This window comes from Nuphar pumila, chromosome 6 (genome assembly GCF_984573655.1).
Source record: "Nuphar pumila chromosome 6, dmNupPumi1.hap1.1, whole genome shotgun sequence".
NCBI lineage: Eukaryota > Viridiplantae > Streptophyta > Magnoliopsida > Nymphaeales > Nymphaeaceae > Nuphar > Nuphar pumila.
The window spans coordinates 17,727,270-17,753,086 of NC_143254.1; the positions used below are offsets into that span (position 1 = coordinate 17,727,270).

At 39.5% G+C, this 25,817-nt stretch overlaps 2 protein-coding genes across 2 annotated transcripts in view; one reads left to right on the top strand and one right to left on the bottom strand.

Annotated features, from left to right (window-relative positions):
• LOC149834157 (pyridoxal kinase-like) overlaps nucleotides 1-17,577 on the top strand; it is a 67,865-nt gene extending 50,288 nt beyond the window's left edge. Inside the window, exons 11-13 of the mRNA XM_090011256.1 lie at nucleotides 16,051-16,095; nucleotides 16,196-16,249; nucleotides 17,324-17,577. Coding sequence (XP_089867382.1) covers nucleotides 16,051-16,095; nucleotides 16,196-16,249; nucleotides 17,324-17,464 — 240 coding nt within the window. The 3' untranslated portion in view covers nucleotides 17,465-17,577. The remainder of the gene's footprint in view (nucleotides 1-16,050; nucleotides 16,096-16,195; nucleotides 16,250-17,323) is intronic.
• An 894-nt stretch (nucleotides 17,578-18,471) lies between these two features.
• Nucleotides 18,472-25,081, bottom strand: LOC149834158 (multicopper oxidase LPR1-like). Its single transcript, XM_090010000.1, has 3 exons — nucleotides 24,840-25,081; nucleotides 19,761-21,236; nucleotides 18,472-18,730 (listed from the first exon to the last, which is right to left on the bottom strand). Exons 1-3 carry the CDS (start codon nucleotides 25,077-25,079, stop codon nucleotides 18,677-18,679), a joined length of 1,770 nt encoding a protein of 589 aa, XP_089866126.1. The 5' UTR covers nucleotides 25,080-25,081; the 3' UTR covers nucleotides 18,472-18,676.
• Nucleotides 25,082-25,817: the final 736 nt, after the last annotated feature.

Genomic DNA, 25,817 nt, shown 5'->3' on the forward strand with positions numbered 1-25,817 from the left:
TTCATAGTCAATTTCGTATTTTTTACTATATCCCTTGGCTACTAGACGAGCTTTGTATCTTTCAAGAGATTCATCGTTCTTGGTTTTGACCTTAAAAATCCATCTACATCCTATGGTTTTCTTACCTTTCGGAAGATCTTGAAATTCCCAAGTCTTAGCTCTTCTTAGGGCTCCAAGTTCATTATCCATAGCTTCTATCCATTCAGGACTTTTTCTAGCTTCTTCAAAATTTCTATGTTCTATATATAAGTTAATGACACTGAGACAGGCTCTATGTTTAGGTGAAAAAGAATCATAAGAGATAAATTTAGTGGGCGCTTTCCTATTTCTATCAATTCTTCGCAGATTCTCCTCATTTGAAGAGATAGTCCTACTAGTTTCATTATATCTTTCAATTGCACTTCTAAAAGTGTTTTTGTCTCTATGGGCATATGTGATAGGATCTCTAGATATTCTTTCATCGGTATGTTGGTGGGGAGGTGAGTATAGTAAGATATTATTTTCCTCGATCTCATTATCGCTTGAGTCATTCTGAGTTGATTTATCATCACTTGTATCATCATTTTTGGATAGTAACTCAAACAGAAAAGAATAATCCGCATTTTCATCATGAGGTTCATGACTTTCAAAACCGCTAACATTTTTCAGAAAACTCACATTTTGGATACATACAATTTGTCGTTTTTAACATCATAGTACCGAAACCCCTTTTGGGTTTCAGAATAACCAAGAAAAGCACATGTGATGGCTTTTGGGGAAAGCTTATCATTTTTGTCTCTAAGGACAAAACATTTACATAAAAAACTCTTAATCTACTATAGTCAGGTTCTTTTGTGTATAATTTTTCAAAAGGAGAAATTTTATTCAAATTTTTAGATAGAAGCCTATTTATGAGATAGACAGATGTGAGAGTCACCTCAGCCCAGAATTTTTTTGGAATGTTTTGCGAGATAAGTAGAGTTTGAGTTGTTTCAATAATATGTCTATATTTTTGTTCAGCTAATCCATTTTGTTGGGGTGTTTTTGGACACAATTTTTGATAGAGAATGCCATAACTTTCAAGATAACTCTTGAATTCATTTGAAATATATTCTCCTCCAGAATCAGTTCTAAGAATTTTTAACTTTCCATTGAATTGGTTTAAAATCATCATATGATAAGTTTTGAAAGTTATAAAAACTTTATGTTTAAACAATACCTAGTGTAATCGTCAACAAAGATCACATAATATGAAAATCCTCCTTTTGACAACATAGGTGCCGGTCCCCATACATCGGAATGAACAATTTCAAAAGGTTTTGTTGTAAACATAGATCTTTGATTGAAAGGTAAGCTTTTCATTTTTCCAAGAGTGCATTCATTACATGTAAAATCACCTTTACAAAGATATTTAACAAAAGGTAAATAGAAAATTTTAACAATATTGGGATGTCGAAGTCTTTTGTGCTACACATAAATGTCTTTATTTTGGACAACATTACAAAATTGATTCTTGAGAATTTGGAGGAAGTCGACATTAGTATAGATCTTCTCTCCTAGAGCCTTCCCCAATCAACCTCCTGGACCGGCGATCCTGTATCCAACGTTTATTAGATGAGAATTTTATATCACATCCATGATCCGAGAGTTGAGAGACCGAAAGCAAATTTAAGTTAAGTTTTGGTATGAATCTAATCTTTGGAATAAAAAAATCTTGTTTTTCAAAATTTTCAATTCCTTTAATTTCAAGAGATGTTTCATCCGCAGTTGAGACAAAGGATGGAGAGGAATTTTTTGAATATTTGAAAAGAGAACAAATACTTGGGGTCATATGAAATAATGCACCCGAATTTAAAAGCCAAGAGGTCTTACCGGGAGGAGAAGAGATTAACATGGCGGCTCCATAAATTCCTCCTTTGAGAAGAGGTTGAAAGCTTCCACAATTTGTTGTAGGGAGAGTGTTGTATTGGAAGAGGATGGCCGTTCTTCTGGTTGAGTTGTGGTAGCCATGGCTAACAACTTCTTCTACTTTGGGCAAATTGGTTTTATGTGCCCCGACTCTTTACAAAAGTGGCAAACTAGTTTGCTATAGTCTATTTTTTCACTTTGCCCATTTCCTCGATTTTGATTTTTAAAATGAGGAGGTTTGTAAGTTCTCAAATTGTTACCCGGTCTTGAAATGGCGTTTACTCCTTCACTTTCTTCTTGATTAGAGGAGGTTGCAAGAATGCTTGGATTGTTTTTGCAAATGCCCATACGGGTTTCTTCCCCACTTAATTTGGTAATAACATCTTCAATGGAAGGAGACGTGAAACAAGATAGAAGAGATGACCGAATTTGTTCAAATTCGGGTCTAAGTCCATTTAGGAAGTTAAAGAAGTGATCTTCCTCTAATTGGTTATATCTAAGTTCAATAGCTTCGCCACTCCATTTGGGCTCAAGCATGGTAAGCTCATCTCAAATAGAGGATAATTCGGCAAAGTATTCTTGAATAGACATCTCATTTTGTTGTAGGGTCAAGGCCCTCTTTTGAAGATAATACTTGTGAGACAAGTCTCTTGAAGTATACATCTTCTCAAGATATTGCTAAGCTTCGGAGGCTTTCTTGAATTTGATTATGTTGGCATTGATCTTGGTTTCAACGAATGGGAAGATCCAAGATAGGATCTTGAAATTTCTCATTTCTCATTTCCCATTGCTCATATTTTTTTGAATATTCTTTAACAGCCTTTTGTCTCTCTTCACCTTCCAGGATTTTTATTTCTCCTTTTTCAACCATCGTAATTTTTTGTTCGGGTTCCGGTATTGAACCTTGAACATATCCCCAAAGTCCCTTTCCTTTGATATGGGCTTCCATGTTTCTGGCCCAAACATGATAGTTTGAGCCATTGAGTTTAAATCCAAGGGAGAAGTGAGTCTTTTTCGCCCATTAGAGAGGAGAGAAGGTGAAAAAAGATACGTACCACAATAGAAATCTAGATCTTACTTGATGAAGAAGACTTCTAAAATATTGAACGAAGGAACGAATCCACGCCAATCTCCAAAAACTTGAAGGCACGTTTTTCGAGGCACCCAAGAATGTGAAGAACCACACAATCTTCCTTCTTCAAACCTTTCTTTGATACCATGTAAAAGTGTCTTAAAAAGAGACACTATAATCAAGACCCAAAGTTCTTGATAAAAAGCGTGTGCACAAGAACACAATAAGAACACTTAGAACACTCGTGCACGAAGGCACAACCCACGATGGCTCACAAATGCACTAAGGCTTAAAAAAAATAAGAGAACTCTTATTAAAAATACTTGAGCTTTGACCCAAAGCCTTAAGAGTTACAAGGGGAGAACCCCTATTTATAACCAACATGAAGGGGCCTTCGAGGGTTTGAGTGGGCCCCCCAAGGTACCATTTGGTACAAAAGCAAAAAGTAAAAAATAAGAAAGAAAGAAAAGAAAAGAAAATAAAAATAAAGATTACAATCACATTCACGAAAATGAATGTGCGTAAAACTATGAAAATGACTAAACTACCCCTATGGCTAAAATAAGGAAATATATATATTTTATATATAAGTGGATAGATACATATACATATATATCATATATGTATATTTATCATCCTCTCTATATATAAAATATATAAGATTACAAGGTTTCGGTAATATAATTTAACAGAAACAACAATGAAAAGATAACAATTTTTATCAAATAAAAGATGAGTTAATTAAATTTATGCATACCACAAATGTGGACATGATAATCAATTAAAAACATAATTCACTCACCCATCCTAGAGTGATTTTAAGTATAGAGGACCAAATATATATATATATATATATATATATATATATATATATATATATATTATCAATGAAATACATGAATTTTTATAGATACATATTTTTCCATACAAGGAAGGAACAAGTAATAAAGATTTTTAAGAGATTCATTAAAGAATTAAAAGATCCCATATGACAAAGGGAATGATATAAGCAAGTAAAAACCAACTTTAATAATACAATGCAAGATGCATGAAATTATTTCAATCAATCATTTCTCATAAAAGAGAAGATGAGTTAGACAATTTTGAATAGATTAAAAATTCTCAAACATTTGAATGAGTAAATTAGAGCAGCAGTTTAACCATCACAAGCAATCATCTCCTACTCCAAACCTCAAATATCAAGTGTATCAATGACTAGACCAAAAGCATAAACAACATGCCATTAAAGGGCCAAAGACACACACGAAGGTGTGTAAAAACCCCTCTTGTCTACATATAATGACACTTGAAACGAGTGTATTAGCGACTAGAACAAGAGTACAAAGCCAACAATGGGCTAAAAACCACACACAAAAGTGTGAATAAATATTTCTTGTTTATATATAGTGACACTCACAATCTAATGTATCAGCGACTAGAACAAGAGTACAAAGCCAACAATTTGCTAAAAATCACACACGAAGGTGTGAATCAACATCTCTTGTCTATATATAATAACACTTAACAAGTGTATGAGCTACTAGGTTAAGAGTACAAAGCCAATAATGGGCTAAAAATCACACACGAAAGTGTGATTAAACATCTCTTGTGTACATATAATGACACTTAGATAAGAGGCATAAAAAGAAAAAGACAACCGAGGTAAGAAGGCTTGTAATAGAAGCACACTAATGCAACCAATATTAATTTTAACCATATTTCAAAATACCATGGTTTCAAAAAATAGATAGCCATCACAGATACACATAATTAAAAGCATCCATAATGAAGTCAATGGCCAAAGAACAAATGAGTGATACCACACACTCACAATCAGAGATCACATAACAGTTACTTAGAGTCAAACTACAATTTGACAAATCTAAAATGACATAACACCAGGTGCACATAACTCACCCCAACAAACATCTTTGATTCAATAATAACAAGGCCAAAAAGATTGATGCATCATATAAAAGTCTGTGATGGACAACACAACTGCCATAAGAAGGCAATAAATTGTAACGCCCCAAAATCGTGGACTTGAAACCTTTTATGAAAAAGGTTGAAAGCTTTGAAATCAATCATTTATCAGAGTTTAAAACAGAAGTTCAGCGGAAGATCAGGTTCAAAACAACAAGTCCCTAGACCTTGGGCACATTATAACCAAAAGCAGATTCCCCCTTACAAACCTATTTGCAGTTTAAATATATATTTTATTGAAATGAAAAGAAGAACCACATTTTGGTAATATAGTTTTAGAAATGCAGAGTTATAATCAAAAGAGATGCTTTCAAAGAAACCTTATACCGCATCTATCAAAAGTATCCCCAGGAGCGCAACGTCAGGAAAGGGCATTGCCTTGAGTGCATCGCGTCATCATGCCATCGCAAGCTGTCTCAACCTGTTCACCACCTGCCCATGAAAATGGGTCAGTCACACAACAGACTAGTAGGGGTGCAAAGGACAAGAAAGAGCAGAAGCTGCAATAAGTAAGATAAACGCTAGCTCAAGCAGGAACAAGCAAGACTAGCAGATCTAACCAAATGTGCTGTGGAGTAAGCAAAGCTCTAGTAAAGCAGACAGCTACGTAAAAGAGCAGGAAGGATCAGAGTGCTTGAACAGACCACTATAGCAATCTCACAAATATAATAGGTGAAGAGTAACTAACTCTATCCACCAGCCAAGCAAAAGCAATTGCAAAAGACAGGTATTCATAACAACATTCGAAATAAATACAAGTACCATTATATGGTTCAGCCTATCGGCCAGCAGCTACATTAATCGTGAGGCACAAGCTATTGCATCACAAGCAATTTGTAAGCTACATAGGATAAGCAATCAACTAGTAAGAAAAGCTAGTTATTATCAAGCACAGAACTGCGTAAGCAGTTTAACCAACAAGGGTAACACCTCGACAGGCGTACCTAGCTCAACGAATAGCATACCTAACTACCGAGCTAACAAGCAAGCAAGCAATGCACGTCACAATATGCATATCTCAAGATCATGTGCATAAGTTATATCTTGTCTCATTACTGAGCAGGCCGTTGTGGGTACGCACAAGGCAAAACGTAGAAACAGCCGAGATCGATTCGGGGCTCCATTATGCTATGTATTTTATTATACCCCGAATGACTGACTGAGTCCGCTTCCTAAGGGGACGGTCTGTGACCAATAGAGTAAATCCCCAAAGGCAAACAAAGGCCCAATGGATGCGCATCCGTACTTCTGCAGAAGTGGCCCGAAAGATTTCCCCTAACCTCCGATGACTGGGGAAGGTCGGATCTTTGCCCGAGATTGCCATATATGACTGTCCATCGGAGTTTTGTACCATCCATCCTCTCTCTTGATGAACCGTTCCGAATGAGCACGACGGAGAGTTACTTAACCGCCGTCCCATTCTCATGCTCTGGTCTTTCAACCCAATCGACCATCTTGCCTGTGAAGGCGCATGATTATTATTTAGGTGAGTTATACGCGCTATTGCGCGTTCGAGACAAGCACACAATTCACATCTTACTCACAGCAGTACGCATCGTAACTATTCACATATACAAAAAAAAAGGGTCAATCCTCAGTTAGGGTAGAAACATCACTCTTGTGATCTCAAACACATGCCATTGCATGTTCGAGGCAGACATAGGCCTCTCATCCTACTCATCGTAGTACGCAATGTACCTGTTCAAAAGTACAACCACGATAAGAGGGGTATGGATCTCTCGCAGGAAATCCCAATGCTTCTACTTTATAGAAACCCGCAGTGAATTCATTCCAGTTCCAACTGATCGTGCTCGGATCCTATAGACAATCGCGAGCAATCTGCCTATTAGGCGAAAACAACATAACAGAATTAGCTTAATGTGTCAATACACGCTTAGAGGTTACTATATACCTTTTGTTCTGCTTTCGTAGCCCAAACATATCGTATGAGACTAAGGGTACAACTACAAGAGGAGGAACATGGATCTCTCGTAAGAGATCCAACAATACCTTCACGAAAGAAGGCACCACAATCATGGTTGAACCAGAAAGCCTAGAAACTAGGTCTCGCATCAAAGGTGAGGTAGCGCCGATCTAGCGATGGCGCAAGTACCTCGCCAGGATTCCCGCCCCTACTCGTGCACAGGCTTCTAAACCAGGCTATCTGAGTCATATCGAATAGGTGAACTAAGGTTGTAACACACCTATCCCGAATGCATTGGTTTGGGAGATCTGGCCGCTATCACTTTACAAGCTATACATTCCTGAAAATAGGATCGCACTTAAGACGATGTCTTTTGAGAACTGAAGTGCATAAGTGCGTGTCGTGGCTTGTAAGCCAAGTGAAACGATGTACACTATACATTCGAAGCTGCACGTAGGGAGTGTAAGCTGACAAGAGGCAAACTCATGCACATACTAATACAAAGGCAAAACGAGGGACAAGACTCGGTGGGCAAAGCCGCACCGCGAGGGTAGAACGCTAAAGCTCCATACGAGGTATGAGATCATACCTCGATCATCGTAACGCACAAACAGGCAAACCCGTAAGCAACTCGTGAGGTAAGAGATCCTATACTGACCACGCGAGTGTAAGGGACGACTCACGAAGCATGGGGTTGCACCTCGATAGATCAATAAACGCAAGTAAGAAAAGGAGTGTGCGACAAAGATAGGATACATGCACGAACAAGGCATATGCACGAAGCGCAGCAACAAAGTAAAGACGAATACATACAAAAGGTAAGTGCAAGAGCAAGCACGACAGCACGGGAAAGTAAAATACGAAGAGTAAAGCAGAAGCAAAGCCATGGCGCATAAAGCGCGGGGCAACAAGTAAATACAAGAAGTAAAGTGCAAGAACGTAAAGGAGGACCAGGCATCCTGGAGAACAAGGCAAACATAAGCAAGTAAATGCCAAGGCGCAAAGCGCGGGGCAGCAGGAAAGTAAAGTGCGAAAGTAGGGAGGACAAGGATCGCGAAACCGCGTCCTTGAGTTAAAAGACATGGAATGTAAAGACAGGAATGAAAAGCCTAGGCACATATAGCGCGGCGGCGACAGAAAGGAAAATGCAAGAAAGTAAAGAGGACAAGGATCGCGAAACCGCGTCCTTGAAGGTAAAAACATACGTATATATATTATACGTATACATATATCATCCTCTTTTAGTTATCTTTCTTATTTTAGCATTTATCAGTTCATTGTCCTTTCACGCAAGAATCCCCTACCTTAAGGGGTTGCGGGTCCTCGTACGCATGCAGCGTAGGCAAGCAAGAGCTCGAGCCACAGAGGGCGAGCTGGATCCACCGTTCAACCTGGAGATCTCAGAACATTAGCATATGCCGAATATAAACAAGAAGCAACAAGGCAACCAGACCTCTTGCCTGCAGGAGGCAGAGGCAGGAGCTCTGCATCCTGCAGACAAGGGTGCCAGAGGCAGGGGCCTCAGCCCTGCTTGACAACAACAGCAGAGGCAGGGAGCAGGAGCTCCCTGTCTGCTAGCACAAGGAAAAGCAAGGGAGGGAGCAGAAGCTCCCTGCCATACCTGCCACAACAAGGCAGGGGGGGAGCACCCCCTGTCAGAACACGAGACAGGGGCGCAGCCCCCTGCCGGCAGCAAGAACAAGGCAAGGGGCAGAGCCCCTTGCCAGAGAACACGGAGATGCAGGGGGCAAGCTCCTGCTCGAAAACAGAAAAGCAGGGGGGGCTTCGCCCCCTGCTGGCACAACGCAGGAGGCAGGGGGACCTCGACCCCTGCCAGCACAACAAAGAGTGCAGGGGGGGCTCCGCCCCCTGCCGGCAAACAAAAGAAGGCAGGGGGACAAAGCCCCCTGCCGAGAAGCAACACAAAGGCAGGGGGACCCCGCCCCCTACCGAAAAACAACAGGCGAGCAGGGGGGTTCAACCCCCTGCCGGAACAACAACATAAGGCAGGGTGCAAAGCCCCCTGCCGAACACAAGAGCAACGACAGGGGGGGCTCGCCCCGTGCCGGGAAAAGAAAGAAGGTAGGGGGCTTGTCCCCTACCGAAAAAAAATGAAACAAGGGCAGATGGCAGGGGATAGAGCCCCCTGCCGGCAAGGCGAAATGGCAGGGGGGGCCGAGCCCCCTGCCGGCAAGCAACGACGACAGGGGCAAAGTCCCCCTGTCGACCCATACAAAGAGGAAGGCAGGGGGGTTAACCCCCTGCCGACAGGGGGCTCAGCCCCCTGCCGACAGGGGGCTCAGCCCCCTGTCGAACAGCTCCTCAAAAGGAAAAAAGAGGAGGGTCACAGGGCTCGATCGAGCCTTGCCGAAAAACCTTCTAGAGGCAGGGGAGCGGAGCCCCCCCCTACTGAAAAGCTAATATTAGTAACTCATATTACATTAAAATACAAAACCTGGGAATGGATATGGATCCTTTATTGAATGGATCCATATCCAGCCCATATTCTAATATTATCTTCATGAACTTTGTGTTCTTCAAAACCACTTATGTTCTCTAAAAAGGTCACGTTTCTTGAAACATATAGTTTGTCATTTTTAATATCATAACATCTAAAACCTTTTTGTGTTTCCGAATAACCCAAAAATGCACAAGGAATAGCTTTAGGAGATAATTTATCATTTTTGTCGGTGAGGACAAAACATTTACAACAAAAAATTCTTAGTCTATTGTAGTCGGGTTCCTTTTTATATAAGATTTCAAAAGGGGTTATTTGGTTCAAATTTTTGGATGGAAGTCGATTTATGAGGTAAACCGATGCAAGAGCCGCTTCGACCCAAAATCTTTTTGGAATTTTTTGAGAAATAAGTAAGGTTCTTGTAGTTTCTATTATATGTCTATGTTTTCGTTCGGCTAATCCATTTTGTTGAGGAGTTTTAGGACAAGACCTTTGATGAATAATTCCATTATTTTCAATATAACTTTTGAAATAATTTGAAAGATATTCTCTCCCAGAATCGGTTCTAAAAATTTGTAATTTACTATTGAATTGGTTTTGTATCATCATATGAAAAACCTTAAAAGTAGAGAACACCTCATGTTAATGCTTGAGGAAGTAGATCCAACTATATCTTGAAAAATCATCAACATAAATAACATAATATGAAAACCCTCCCTTAGACACAATGAGTGTCAGTCCCCATACATCCGAATGCACAATTTCAAAAGGCTTAATTGAAAACATAATTCTTTGTCCAAAAGCTAAGCTTCTCATTTTACCAAGAATACAATCATTACAATTGAAGTTGTCCTTACATAAAGTTTTGGTAAAATGTAAATAAGAAAGCTTGACAATATTTGGATGCCCAAGGCGTTTATGCCAAACATTTATATCCTTATGTTGGGCAACATTACAAAAAGAGTGTTTTGGAATTTGAAGAAATTTCATAAAGTATAGATCTCCATTTCTAGAGCCTTCCGCAATCAACTTCCCGGACCGACGATCCTGTATCCAACATTTATTTGATGAGAATTTGATATCACACCCATTATTCGATAGTTGAGAGACGAAAAGCAAATTTAAATTTAATTTTGGGATAAATCTAACTTTAGGAACAAAAAAACCTTGACTTTCAAAATCTTCAATTCCCTTTATTTCAAAAGAAGCCCCATCTGTTGTAGAAACAAAAGAGTGACATTTTTTTAGTATTTAGAAAGTGCAAAAACATTTGGAGTCATATGAAAGGATGCACCTGAGTCTAAGAGCCAAAGAATCTTACCGGGCGGAGAGAAGGTGGACATGGCAGCTCCGGAAATGGATCCCTTGAGGAGAGGTTGAAGAGCTTCCATTATTTGATTTAGAGATAATGTAACATTGTTAGAAGTTGACAGTCCTTCCTCCTTGTATTGTTGGAAAGTTGTAGATATAGCCACCATCTTTTTCCATTTAGGACATACTGGTTTAATGTGACCCGGTTCTTTGCAAAAGTGACATATGATTTTGCTATAATCTCTTCTTCCATATTGTCCACCATTTTCTCTTCTTCCTTGATTTTTGTTGAAGTGAGGGGGTTTATATGTTTTTACATTATTCCCTGGTCTAGAGACAACATAAGCACTCTCATCTTCATCTTTAGAGGGAATGGCCAACACACTTTGATTGGTTTTATTCATCTCCAATCGAGTTTCTTCTCCACTTAGTTTGGTAAGTACATCTTCCAACGGGGGAGAAGAGAAAGAAGACAATAGAGAGGACCTAGTTTGCTCTAATTCAGGACTAAGCCCGTTTAAAAAGTTGAAGAAGTGATCCTCTTCAAGTTGTTTGGCCCTTAATTCAATAGCCTCTCCAATCCATTTAGGTTCTTGAAGAGTAAGTTCATCCCAAATGGTGGATAGCTCGGCAAAATATTCTCTAACGGACATTTCCCCTTGTTGAAGGGTTAATGCCTTCTTTTGGAGGTAATATTTATGGGAAAAATCTCTCGAAGTATACATTCTTTCGAGATATTCTCATACTTAAAAGGCTTTCTTGAACTTCAAAATATTGGCATTTATTTTCGTTTCAACGGAAGAAAAGAACCATGAGAGAATTTTGTAATTTTTCATCTCTCATTCTTCATGTTTTTTGTTATATTCTTCAAAAGCTTTTTCTCTTTCTTCGCCATCAAGAACCTTTATTTCACCCTTATCAATAATGGTGATCTTAGGTTCGGGTTCGGGAATGGTTCCTTTAACATATCCCCAATGACCTTTCCCCTTAATGTAATGTGAGTCTCCATATTACCGGCTCAAACATGGTAGTTGGAGCCATTTAATTTGAAACCAAGTGAAAAGTGGGACTCTTTTTCACCCATTAGAGATAGAAGAATGGAGAATATATACGTACCACGAAGGATTCTTAAGTCTTGCTTGTCGTAAGAATCTTCCAAAATATTGATGGAAGAGAAGTCCTTACTTCAATCACCAAGAAGCCAAATGCACGCTTTATGAGGCACGAAGAATCACATGATCTTCAATCTCTAACCTTGCTCTGATACCATGTGAAAATATCTCAAAAGAGATATAGTGCTAAATACCCACAACCATCACAAAGGGAGAGGTGCACAAAGGCACAAGAACACTTAAAACAATGTACACAAAGATACAAAAAGAGAACCCAAATGCAAAAATATAAAGAATTTTATTGAACAAATTGAAGAACAATGCTCCAAGCATTGGATGGATTTACACTAGGGGTTCAACCCCTTTTATAGAGGAGAGGAGGCCTTGGAGGGGCTCCCACTAGTCGTTGGAGCCCCTCCAACGGTTAAAAATCTAACCGTTGGAGGGGTCCAACGAATAGTGTTGGACCCCCCTCCAAGGTTGACTAAGTCAACAAAATAAAAAAAGAAAAAGAAAAAAAAAAGAGAAAAAAGGAAAAGGAAAAAAAGAAAAAATAAATAAATTACAAACATATTTACAAATATAAATATGCGTAAAATAGAACAAAAGACAACAATATCTCTGGGGGCTACATGAAGGGAAAATATATATTTTTATATATATATATAACAATAGATACATATACATATATGTATATGTATCTCTCGTTATATACATATAAAAATATATGTAACTAGGAGATACAATTTAACACGATTCACAAGGATTAAGCAAAAACTTGAATCTGGTTATTGTTCACTCCTGTTTTTGAAAAATCAAAGAAAACCCCATAATAAATGAACGGTACCTCCAATGAAGATGATTTTTACACACAAATCATCTAAAATCATGATCTACCTGAAGCTGCCTTCAGATGAGAGAAATCTCAAATGTTTGTACGACCCATGCCTTCAAAAATGACGGCAGCAAGGCTTCACAAAGCTTCAAAGTGTAGCCCTCCTCTCACGACCTCAGATAGGCTCTGATACCATGTTGAAACATACTAATAAGAGGGAAGAAGACTAGGGTTAGAGGAGATACAACAAACCAAATAAGAGAGCAAAAGGTTTTCACATTGATTATCGTGAATAAGAGTTCTAAATACAATACAAGTGCCGACCCCCTTTAGACCTGAAAAAGAAAAGAACAAAAAGACTAGTATACCCCATCATTATAGGGTATGTACATATAAGCCTAATAAGTTACTTTACTTAACTCTATGATACAATATAGTACACTGACTTTCAATAGATTCAAGAGCAGGTTCTTATAAAACCAAGCATGTAGATCACATTCGTACGGTTAGATTCAAGAGAAAAGAACAAAAAATCCATGAAAATAGTTGTTCACACATTAGTTCTCATATTCTAGTGATTATATATATATGTATGTATATATATGTATGTATGTGTGCATTTATGTATTTATATATATAATATAGAGAAAACTGGACTTGGTTAGGGTTAAACTAAATCTATTTTTGGATAGAAATGGACTTCAGTGTGGTTGACTTCACCTGACACAAAGGAACCGGTGTCCATGTGGTGCACTGTTAGAAGAGTCCGTGTTACATAGTCTCATATCAAGGAGAATGGATAATGAGTACCTTTCTCACCTCTGTTTAAGAGGGTCTTTCTCAGAGTTACCGAAAGCACCTAGCCTAGTGGGGAAGCGCGAAACATCGCGTTTCCGAAACGTGCTGGGAAGCGCCAATTTTTTTGGGAAGCACGCTCCCCCCTCGCTTTCCCTTTTTTATTTTATTTTATTTTTATTTTTATTTTTATTTATTTTTGTTTCCTCCTTGCTTCCTAGGTCGCTTCCGGTTCGCTTCTTAAGTTGCTTCCGAGACGATTCTTGATTCGCTTTTAAGTCGTCCCACGCTTCCCGATTCCTAAAATTTTGAAAGTGCCCCGCTTCCGCTTCCGCTTCCCATACCGCTTCCCGCTCCCGCTCCCGCTCCCGCTCCCGCTTCCTCGACTGACAACCATGGTCTTTCCCTTATGGAGACTACTCTCAAATTTTAAATAGCTGCGCACATGGAGCTAATCATGTGAGGCAACAGTTTTTTAATTTATTTTTGGAAACTGGGCATTACAAATGCCCTTACCTTTAATGAAATCTTTGAAAACTGGGCATTACAAATGCCATCTGCCTTGTTTGGTGGTTTTGAGGTTGCGATAATTATTGTGAGATATTCAAGATAAGCGAGATTTTGAAAATCTCACGATATAGTCAGAATAATCACAGCTTATGATTTTATCGTGATAATATCATGAGATTTTCAAAATCTTTGCGATATTTGTGACTATGTTCTTAATCATTTGTCAGTTTGTCACCATCTAACAGTTCAGCACTTAATGTCCTCGTTCTTGGCCAATCCAGTCGCCATTTATTCTGCTGCTTAAAAGGAATTTCTGTGATGGTTCATAGGCACTAGACAGATTATGACATTGGCAGTGCTTCACTTTTGAATGCTTGAATATTTATGAAGATTATGAGCCATTGATTTTAAAACCTTAAAAAAATCACGTTTACGCATCAAAATCTGATAATTCAAGAGTGGGTTCTTATAAAACAAAGCATGTAGATCACATCTGTACAGTTAGATTCAAGAGAAAAGAACAAAAAATCCATGAAAATAGCGGTTCACACATTACTTCTCATATTCTAGTGATTCTATATATATATATATATATATATATATATATATATATATATATACACACACACACACCACACACACGTGTATGTGTGCATTTATGTATTTATATATATAATATAGAGAAAACTGGACTTGGTTAGGGTTAAACTGAATCTATTTTTGGACAGAAATGGACCTCAGTGTGGTTGACTTCACCTGACACAAAGGAAGCCGTGTCCAAGTGTCACACCTGCATGTGGTGCGCTGTTAGAAGAGTCCGTGTTACATAGTTCTATATCAAGGAGTAGGGACAATGTGTACCTTTCTCACCTCTGTTTAAGGGTCTTTCCCTTATGGAGACCACTCTCAAATTTTAAATAGCTGCTCACATGGGGCTAGTCATGTGAAGCAACAGTTTTTAAATTTATTTTTGGAAACTGGGCATTACAAATGCCCTTACCTTTACTGAAATCTTTGAAAACTGAGCATTACAAATGCCCTCTGCCTTGTTTGGTAGTTTTGAGGTTGTGATAATTATTGCGAGATATTCAATATAAGCGAGATTTTCAAAATCTCACGATATATTCAGAATAATCACGGCTTATGATTATATCGTGATAATATCACCAGATTTTCAAAACCTTTGCGATATTTGCGACTATGTTCTTAATCATTTGTCAGTTTGTCACCATCTAACAATTCAGCACTTAATGTCCTCTTTCTTGACCAATCCAGTCACCATATATGCTGCTGCTTAAAAGGACATAGTCACTCTTGACAGATGACATTGGCAGCTGCACATGTATAATTGTGCTTCATATTAACGAATAAGTTCTCTTTTTTTGTAAATTTATTCTTACTATGTAGTCATACGTTAGAAGTATATCATCTTTTTTCTCATATTACTACTGGAAAAATCTAGTGTAATGACTGGGATAAAAAAAAGGAAATCTAATCAGTAATCTGGAATAGAACTCGAGTAGGTTCAGATTAGTTGTTGATCTCTGCTGACATATCAACATGTGCTATGTCTCAGGTCCAGAGACATCATTGCACCAAGTGTACAGTGGGAAATTATGAACCCAAATCCAAACTGGAACGGAACACTTTATAATTAGGGAAATCCTTCCATCTTCTATGGTTCCACCAATAAAGTTCTTGCAACTACCAAAGGTCTCTGTTTTAATATAAAATCTTTGTCGTCCTTTGATTTAAAATTATTTAGGAATTAATAGCAAGGAAGGAAATTTTAGAGTTTTCCTAATCTTTATCTATCTGTATCTCCTTCATATAAAGTGCCTTTTAGTCCTCTGGCAAAAGAACAATAATTCCATAAACATGAGCAGGTTCTCGAAGATTGTTGATATGATTGAAAGACTCAGTGTAAGTCGCAACGCCTTGACTTCAAAGGTTTCTAAAACAATATCCCTGCCATCTCCACAAATCCATCGTCTCCTTTGGCCCAGCATTTTTCCTTCCAAAATGTTTTTTTTCCATCTTCCCTTTGATCGAATGGCTTTTATATGTCTTGAAAGAATAGAATCATGACATCTGTGTTTTTCTCTGTATATTTCTCTCAATAGTTACAATTTGGTACTAACATGCATGTAAACATTGCTACAGGGGACAGGTGATCTAACGACTGCTCTTTTACTAGGTTGGAGCAATGTAAGTGCCATGTCTTATTTTCAGTACTAAAATACACCTTGAAAAAACTCTAGCATGTTGGCCTTTTAATTACTTTTTATTCTATGCTTTAAATGTGTAGAAATACCCAGATAACCTTGAAAAAGCATCAGAGCTTGCAGTTTCTAGCTTGCAGGTATTGCTCGCAATACTGGTAACTATTTGTTGATTTTTCTTGAAGTTTACATTTGTTTTTGCACTTGTACATAGTATCTATCAACCCTATCACTTCATCCGTTCCTTACCATGCAGAAGGTGTTATTGAGCTGTTTCATGTTAAGGAGGATTTTACAAGAATACTGATGCAAGACATGGTTATATTGCATTCAACATATAAGTTCTTTTATATCTGGTTGTGGGTTTTATATACTAATGTGCAATTTTTTTACTAGCTATCTCAACTACTATTGTTCCTAAAGCTATTTTTAAATTTGAAAAAAGGTATTCTTAACTATTACTGACATCACTCTATTATGAATCCAACTATTCACCAAATCATTACACGTGACAGGAATTGACATCAGTGCAGCCTCCCATTCCTTATGGTGTCTTCTTTTTTCACATTTACTGATTCCTGAACTGAAAGGCCTAAAACAATTGATGAAGTATTCATTGGAAATATTGGAAAAGTTTACTTCTTTGCTAGATGATTACTTGTATACATCTTTGGATTTGAGAGGGTGGAGGGCTTGGACCTTGTTGGACTGCCTTTTCTGTCCTTTTTTTCTCAGAATTGTTGATTTCTGAACTGACAGGCCTAAGAAGTGATTGATGGGAAAATTAAATGGAAAGATTGTGAAATTTTACTGCTCAGGCCTGATCACTTTGGTGTTTTTGGTTTGAAGGGTAGGACTTTGGACCATATTAGACTGCCCACTTGGTAGATTATATTTTCATTTTTCTTATGGCACATAGCATGTCAATTAAGATGAATGCCCTGATTGGGTTTTGCACTTGTTTTGAAGTTAATTGTTCTTGGTTTAACTACTGTGTAATTAACGAAAGGAGGGCCTTAGCTTATTCATCAAACTAAAAGACATTGTGGTCGGTTTAGTTTTTTTCTTTCTTGCTTTCATATATGCTTGAGTTAATCTGTAGTTCCTCATATGCAGATAATTCCTTTTACATTTATTGCCATTACTTTCTTGATGTCTGTATGTTTGTGATTGCTAGCATCAGCATGTTGATGGGGTTAGATTGCAATCTGCAGGCAGTTCTTCGCAGGACACTGGCAGATTATAAAGCTGTAGGATTTGATCCTCAATCAAGTAGCTTAGAGATTAGATTGATTCAGAGCCAGGATGACATTCGCAACCCTCAAGTTACCTACAGGGCTGAAAAGTACAGCTGATTCACAGCTTCTAAGGTCACCATATAAATTTATTCTTAACTGAGCCATATTTAAAGTTGTACTTACTAAGACAGTAAAACACGCTACATTCTTTTTCTATCTATTTTCTTCAATATTGTTGGATTGCTTCACATTCCAGAATTTCTTTCAATTGCTTGCAAACAGCAACATGTTTATTCTTTCATGGCTTTTTAGCTTGTCACATTTGCTCTACTAAAGAATAATATGAACATTAGTAAGTCGATGCAGATGGAGCAAGGATTAATGGTGATTATTTTGTTACAAAATATGATGATATTATCCCTGTAAAACAAAACTTTTTAAAGGGAAAAGCTCACAATGTTTTGAAAATATCAGTAATTTATATATATATCATGATTTTGACATATTAACTGCAGACAAAGGAAAGAAGGGGAGGAAAGAAGGAACGAAGATAGGAAAGATCTTCATACTATATATACGAATTTAGTAGAATATTTTCAAAGTTACAAACTAAAAGTTTGCAGATTTAGTTATGTGAACTTTGTACTATGTATGCAAATTAATGAAATATTTACGAAGTTTCGAGAGGTTTCAGTAACAGAAAGTTTGCAGATTTGTTTATGCGAACTTTGTACTATATGCAAATCTAGTGAAATATTTGTGAAATTACAAGTTTCAATTATAAAAAATTTATGAGTTTGGTTATGCAAACTTTGTATAGAATATTTGCGATGTTTCAACAGGTTTCAGTAAATTGATTGTTCTAAAAATTGTTTATGTGAACTTTATATATATATATATATATATATATATGTGTGTGTGTGAATTTTGTAAAATATTTGTAAAGTTTCAATAAGTTTCAGTTATAAAAAGTTTGTTTACAATAGATACACAATTCAAATTTAGAATTCAAACTAGTTATGGCATACACAATTCTTCACTTTCATCGTCCACTTAAAGTTTGTTTGGAACACTAACGGAGACAACATACAGTTGTATACTGTCGGCTCATTACACTGTCGTGGACTAAATGACATCATCGCCTTGACTGGTAAAAGAGATCATCTATGGTCTCAAGGTAAGCACTAAGAGCAAATCTAACATTATCTCTTTGTGCAACTCAAGCGAGGAAAGAACAAATAGGAGGGAATGAATTTTTTCTTTGTTTGGGGAAGGTGCTTCTGACTTTGTTGCGGATGGTCAACCATCTTGAGCTTCCGTACCTTGTCCTCATTGGATTATTTTCAATGGCCTCATCATCATATTGTCTTCATGGTCCAATATCTGCACAGCATGCAAAACTTTTCTTAAATCCAATGCAATGAAGTGGGGATCAAATCAGGGGCTCTTTGATGGTAAGACTTTAGGGGTTTGTTTGATTACCTCGGATCTTTGAGGAGAAACGAGGTTTAGTAGATCAAGGTATGGCGTGGGCTCCACACCTGGATCAAATCTCCTTTAACAGCAGAGGATGAGATCCCTGTTTTAGGTCCCAAAGGGGTTTCCCGTGGTGGGATGGGGCCTAGGCTGCTAGGCAGGCTGTCTAGGTTCAAATCTCATGGGTGTCACCCTTTACCCGGGTGACTCTGAAAAAAAAAAAGGGTAAGCTCACGGAGTTTTATGCTGTCAGGACAGTGACCATAAATACGGCAGGTAGCATATGATTAGGTCTTTGTTCTCGAGAATGGTTTCTTTGTGTAAATTATAAATAAAATATATCTTGTTTTAGGCCCAAACTCTATCGAAATCAAGGTTTTCAAGTCCAATTGGGGGTGGGGTGAGGTGGTCGGATTAGAGAACCTCGGATCTCTAATTCGAGAATCTCTTCTTCAAAAACCTTCTTGGATCTGAGATCCAAGGTAATCAAAATCATTTTGGAGAACCGAGAAACCAGGGATCTCTTAAGTGATCTTTTAGGGTGTGTTTGATATACAGGGCGAACGGTGCCGTGGGACCAAAGTGTTTGGTCCCACGGCAGATGTCCAGCATTTGCTATGGGCTTGCGGCATGCATCCCTCGAATGCGATCCAGTCACACCCCAAGGTTGATACACTAGTGAGTTCCGAACAAATGCCTTAGGGCATGTTTGATACACTAGACAAATGCTGCGTGGTCAGAACACATGGCGTTTGTTTGGAACTGACCGACTGGAGCGTCCGGTGAGGAAGTGGCGTGTATCCCACGTGTCAAAGATGCACCTTTTTGTGCCACATCACTAAGGCAACATTTTGAGTGGGGCCTGAATTGTGTTACTATAGGATCCATGCGTCGCTTGAGTGGGGGCATGCATGCATGTATGTGTGAGAGTGCTTACGTGGCAGTGGTACACGTATCCGGGCTCGGCGGACGCATTGAACGGGTAGGGACCGTCGGGGTGGAGGAGGGAGAACCTGACCACCATCCTGGTAATATGCCCGGGCATCATCTTGAACACGTTCTTCCAGCCCCTCTCGTGCTCCGGCACCGGAACACACCTCCCGACGGCGTGATCTTCCACTCGGCATCCGACCGCGTCGTTCTTCTTCCTCTTCATGCACTCCCTGAGCTCGTCCACCCCCACCAGCCCCCTCTGCTCCAACACCACGAACAGGCCTAGGTGCACGTGCAGCGGGTGGTTGTCCTCCGTCAAGTTGATCACGTTCCACACCTCCGACGTCCCGGCCTTCGGCGTCTCCGTCGCCGGCGCCTCGAACGGCTCTCCGTTCAGGTACAGGTGAGTCGGCTCGTCGCCGTTCGCGTACTCATACATTGCTATGTACCTGGTGATCACAGCGGCACGTTCGTTCACAGCCGGAGATGGTAGCAAAGCTGCCGGAAACGGTGTCGACTCGTCCCGCACAGGCAGCGGCGGTCCGATTATGACGAACTTCATGACGACACCGTTGCTTCTCGGGTCGGCATGATTGCCGGAAGGATAAGGGTAGGGCGCGTCGTTGGAGAGGACGGTGGTTTCGACGTCAGACGCGGAGAAGTCGACGACGACGTCGGCGATCTCCGACGGAGCCAGCAGGAACTTGGCGGTGGTAACCGGGCGGAGCAGGTAGGCGGAGTCGGAGCCGACGTGAACGAATTCGAGGCCTCCGGTGAGGAACAGCCGGAAGAAACGGGCGTTGCTGGCGTTGATGATGCGGAACCGGTAGCGGCAGCGGTGGACCTTTAAGTACGGCCAGGCCTTTCCGTTCACTACGATGGCTTCGCCGAAGTACTCCGGCTGCCACTGCGGGTGGATCTCCGGGTTGTTGCCGGTGGCGTTCATGAAGATGGAGCCGTCCTGACGGAAGCTCCGGTCGAAGAGGACGAGGTGGCGGTCGAGCTCCAGCCCGGACGGGAGGCCGAGCGGGGCCTCGGCGGAGGGGTCGCGGACGACGTAGGCGCCGATGAGGCCGGCGAGGAGGTTGACCCTGGTGAGGCCCATGGCGTGGTCGTGGTACCAGAGGTTGCCCGGGTTCTGCACGTTGGGGTAGAGGTAGGTCCCGTTGGTCCACGCCGGGCCCGTCTCCATGAAGCGGCGGGTAAACCAGGCCATGGAGTTGCCGTCGCTCTCGGGGCCATGGATGCCGCCGTGAACGTGGACGACGGTGGGGACGCCGGTGCGCCGCCGCGTGGGCAGCGCTACTTCGGAGATGGTGGGGTCCCACGGCAGAATGTGGTGGCGGGGCAGGTGGTTCTCCCACGTGACGAGGGTCGGGGTGCCGCGTAGGGCTTCGATGGTGGGGCCCGGCACCGTCGCCGCCTCCGCGGTGGTGCCGTACGCGAAGACTTGGGCCATCGGTAGGTCCCGGTGGAATCTCTTCGTCGCATTCAAGAGGATAAAAACAACGCCAGCTTCAACAAATTAGATTTTTTGCCTCATGTTTTTATGGCGATAAAATAGATGAAAATTAAAAAGTGATTTTTTAGAAAGAAAAATAAAAAATTAAGGTTTAACACTACTATAGTCCGACTAGCGAAATATAGCGATTTAAAAAAAAAAATTTGAATTGTCACACTTGTCTGGTTTCGTCGTTGTAGGTCAACCTCAACGTATTTAACCTAGAATAGTCCTTAGAGAGCAAATTACTCTTTTAATTGAAATAAGCCACCAATGCTCTTTTGCCAATAAAATAAATATTATAATTATTTTAATCACTTTTGTTTGAATGATTAACTATGGTCAATGGATCAATCACTTGGGTTTGTGGTAAAAGCAAAAAGCTCATGATTAAATGTCATGGCGAACAATGGGTGGTTATCTATAATAAAGAGAAAAATGCAAATGCCCCCTCAAACTTTTCAGTATAATTTGTGTTCACACCAAAAGTTTAAGAGTTTGCAAATCCCTAACAAAGTTTTCTTTTTGTTTAATCAAATTCTTTCAATCATAAACTAACCATGGGTTGTCTTTGTCTTTGTGTTAATACTAACTCATATTTTGAAGTTATCATTTTAGCCCCATGTAACTGGTGAGATACAATTATTAATTTACTCTTATTTTAGAAGTATATATGGAGGGCTGTGAACGAGTATATCTTATGTATTTAATGTAAAATTTTAATTAACTACAATGATACTCAAAATATTGACCTCTTCAATAAAAAACAAGACATTAACCATTACACGAAGCAATTTGTTATTAACAAGTTTTAGAAAAACTTTTATATAATTAAGTTTAAATTCCACAAGTCCGACCATTTTAAAGAAAAAGATAACAGGCCTATATGAGAAAGAAAGGTATATGAGTGGCATGATCATTTTAATATGAGAAAGCTTGTCCGTTGGACTGGATATCTTAGCAACTTGATAACGGTTTTGCAGTCGCATGAAAAAGTGGGTGCCTTTTTATGCCTCTGAGATGTACACCACCGTGCTTAGGCATGAACCAATATTATGATTGGTAGGGATGGCAGAGGACCGGGGGAAAGCGAGGCCCCGCCCCGCCTTGCCCTGTTTGGACCGGGGATGAAGGGTATGAAACGGGGATGGAGGTGGGGACGAAGGTTAAAATCCATCCCCGTTCGGTGATGGAGGCGGGGATGGACGTACCCTTTTCCCCGTCCCCGTCCCCGCCCAGCCCCGTCCCTGCCACTTTTCCCTGCCTCATCCCCGCCCCACCCCGCCTCATCCCCATTTGAACTGGGGATGGAGGACACGAAACAAGGATGAAGGCGGGGGTGGAGGTTAAAATCCATCCCCTCCAGGGATGGAGGTTCTAATCTTGAGGCAGGGCGGGGGTGGAGACCTTGTCCCCCGCCCCACCCCACTGCCATCCCTAATGATTGGATTAGATAGTTGGTACTCGGGGGAGTGCTTAAGTGACAGGCTATGTGACACTAGCCATTCACATGGTAGCATTGCATGGAGTACACAACAAATTGCAGGCCCTACGTGCATAGTGACACAATATCGTGAGATTTATGAAAAATCTTGCGATAATATCACGAGAAATTGCTTGAAAGTTTAAAACAGAAATTTCTCGTGAGATTTTCAAAATCTCGTGAGATTTTCAAAATATCATGAGATTTATGAAAAAAGCATAAATACCACGATTTAAATGCGATATTTACATTTTAAATGGCTATTTATCATGAAAAAAACATGTATTTTTATTTTTTAAATAATTTTTATTAATATTTTCTTATATAAATAATTTTATATTTTTTAATTTATTTTTATTGCAGAGATTTTGCCGAAAAGAACATGAGATTTATGAAAAAATTTTAATTTCTCACGAGTTTTTGAAAAACTTGATTTTGCCAATAAAAACGTTTGTCACTATGCCTACGTGAAATGCTGTGTATTTGTTCAATCACTGGATGTCGTACGCCCATCCATTAGGGAGAGAGGGTCCCATGAATGGATGGATGTGTGGGATCGGTATGCTCTCCTTGCTAGGAGTGTCAACGGGTCGGGTTTGGTTGGGACCCATGTGAAACCAGATTTGGATCAGATTTTTGGGTATGATATTGGGTCAAGACCCGAGTCTAATTGAGTCTACTATAAGAAAAACCATATATACCCCATCCCCATAAGAACTACATGAACCAGACCCCGGACCATACCTGGTAAAGTAATATTTTTTAGCATTTTTACATTGAAAATTTGTGGGTCTTAATCATAACTCAGGACGGGCCAGAGTTTGGAACAAAAATTTCACAAACTACACTGGGGTCCATGTATTAATTGGACCTTCGGGTCCAGAACTGGGTCTTCTTATTTGTCACCATACCCGGACCCTATAAGGTTTGGTCCGGGTTGGGTACAGGTAAACCGGACCCATTGACACCTCTACTCCTTGCCAATACTAAGAGAATTAGGAACATGGATCCCAATTATGTGACCCCCCCTTCAAAAATCAGAATAGTGTGTCCTTCAAAGTAGTTAATGGCATCATTAGTGTTTGCTTACATGAAACTCACTATATTTAAAGGCAAGGCAATAACAAACACAGACCACCACGGGTGGGAGGAAGGTGTTGAGTTGAAGACTCCTGATCAAACCCCTCTGGCATACCAGGTGTGTCCGTAGCTTTCAGAGGTGGGCCACATAAGACAAGGTGATCGTGGGCCCTCACCGGGGGTTTTTCCTACGAGGGTTCCTTGTCGTAAAAAAAAAAATCACACGTACATGTTTTCCAATTAAATCAGTTTCCGTTTAGTTTAGTGAGTTTTTCTATATGAAGGTTTGGCATCAATTATGTATTTATTTCACACAAATCTCAACAGATCGAAAAAAAAGAAAAAGAAAATAGAGCAAAAATAACTAGTTAGATAGGCGATTTTCAATTATAAATTGCTTTTGTGGCAAGCTTTGCATACGTGATGCTCTCAATTCTAGCAATGTTGGCGTGTCTACTTATGAATCATAGTCACAAATATCGCCAATATTTTAGAGAAAAAAAAAACAATGGGCAACATTATACCAAAAAAACTGATATTTTAAACTAGCGTTTGTTTTGAAAAATATCTCAAGTTTAACGGATAAAAACATGTTAAAAACACTTTTCCTATTTTTTACATTATTTAGTTTTTCATTATTAGCAGTTTATATATATTATGTGTTTATATACACCGATTTTTTTTTCATAAATTTTTTAAGAAAAAAGAGAGTTTTTTTTAAATATCACGAGATTTTCTCCACCCATAATTTCCCAAGAACGAGATTTTGTTACTATGGTATAGTGATATACTGGATCCGCATGTGCGCTCATATTTGTCGCCTATTGTACCTCGATGAGTTGATGGTATACGTGGCATCTTTTTATTTACTAACCGCTGCAATGCCACCGTGGGGGAATAGTGAACATGGCAAGCTAGTGAAATGGCAGCAAGGAAACCCAATCATAATGAAGAGACTAATGGACCAACTAAATACGAAGGTGCAAGTTTAGAGAGAGAGAGAGAGAGAGATGGGGTACCCATTTTTTCTTGAACATGCCAATCCTCAATGGCTTGGAGACCGGGATACCATCTTTGAAGCTGTAAGCATGAATTCTTGGCATATCAGGAAGTTGGTCCACGAACTTCTCAAGAAAACCAGGGTCCAGAATCACCTTGTTTCCTGAAGATCTGAAACTTGCTTTCGACGTGACGATAAAAAACGATGAAGAAAGAATGAACAGCAGCAGCAACAACATCTTCTCATTGATCAACGCCATCTTTACCATCCTCACCACCCTCTTCTTTTGATCTTAGTTACCCTTTCTCACCCGGAAAAGCCAAAAAAAAGAAGAAGAAAAAGAGAAAGATCAGTTCCTTATTCTAGAAACTAACATGATAGGAAAGAATGCCTCATCTTTTCTATATATATTCTGTTCCAAAAGGGTGGTGGTAGTGAGAAGAAAGAAGGTGGCATCGTTTTCTTAGTGGGAATGAAAAGGTGAAATTGAAAAGTTTATGATTTGGCAAAGCAGGAAAAAGCAAGAACGCGTGCAATGTTTTGTCTTGACTTGTTGGAATTTTATGGATTAAAGAACACATAGTGGACGACCCAGTCTCTCTGATGTGTACCCCAACAATGTCCAAGTATACATGAAAGCTATTTCTGAGAGGGTTGTTTGTCCATCTGTATTATATAACCACTACTTTTATCCTAGGAAGGTTTAGCTTGGAAAATTAGTGGCTCTTAAAACAGTTTTTATCTACTGAACGTGCTAAACACACACACAAAAAAAAACTAGTTACAGCTATGTTTTGAGGAATCTATTATTTATGAAAATCATGATTTGGATAGCATCAAGTTAACCAGAAAATTTGGTTTATTTTATTATCAAATTTTAGTTTCATACATGTTTTTTTTTTCACTCTCGAAACACATCTTAACATGAAAATTATCTATGTTTACCTCAGTTGTGTTAGATTCATATTTGGGTTGGACAGTTGGAGTGTGCAATAAC

Coding starts and splice junctions, on each gene's coding strand:
- LOC149834158 (XM_090010000.1), bottom strand. CDS start 25,079: ATGGCGTTGATCAATGAGAAGATGTTGTTGCTGCTGCTGTTCATTCTT. Junction 21,237..24,839: donor GCATGTTCAAGAAAAAATGG/GTACCCCATCTC, acceptor AATGCGACGAAG/AGATTCCACCGGGACCTACC. Junction 18,731..19,760: donor GATACGTGTACCACTGCCAC/GTAAGCACTCTC, acceptor CATGCTGTGCAG/ATATTGGACCATGAAGACAA.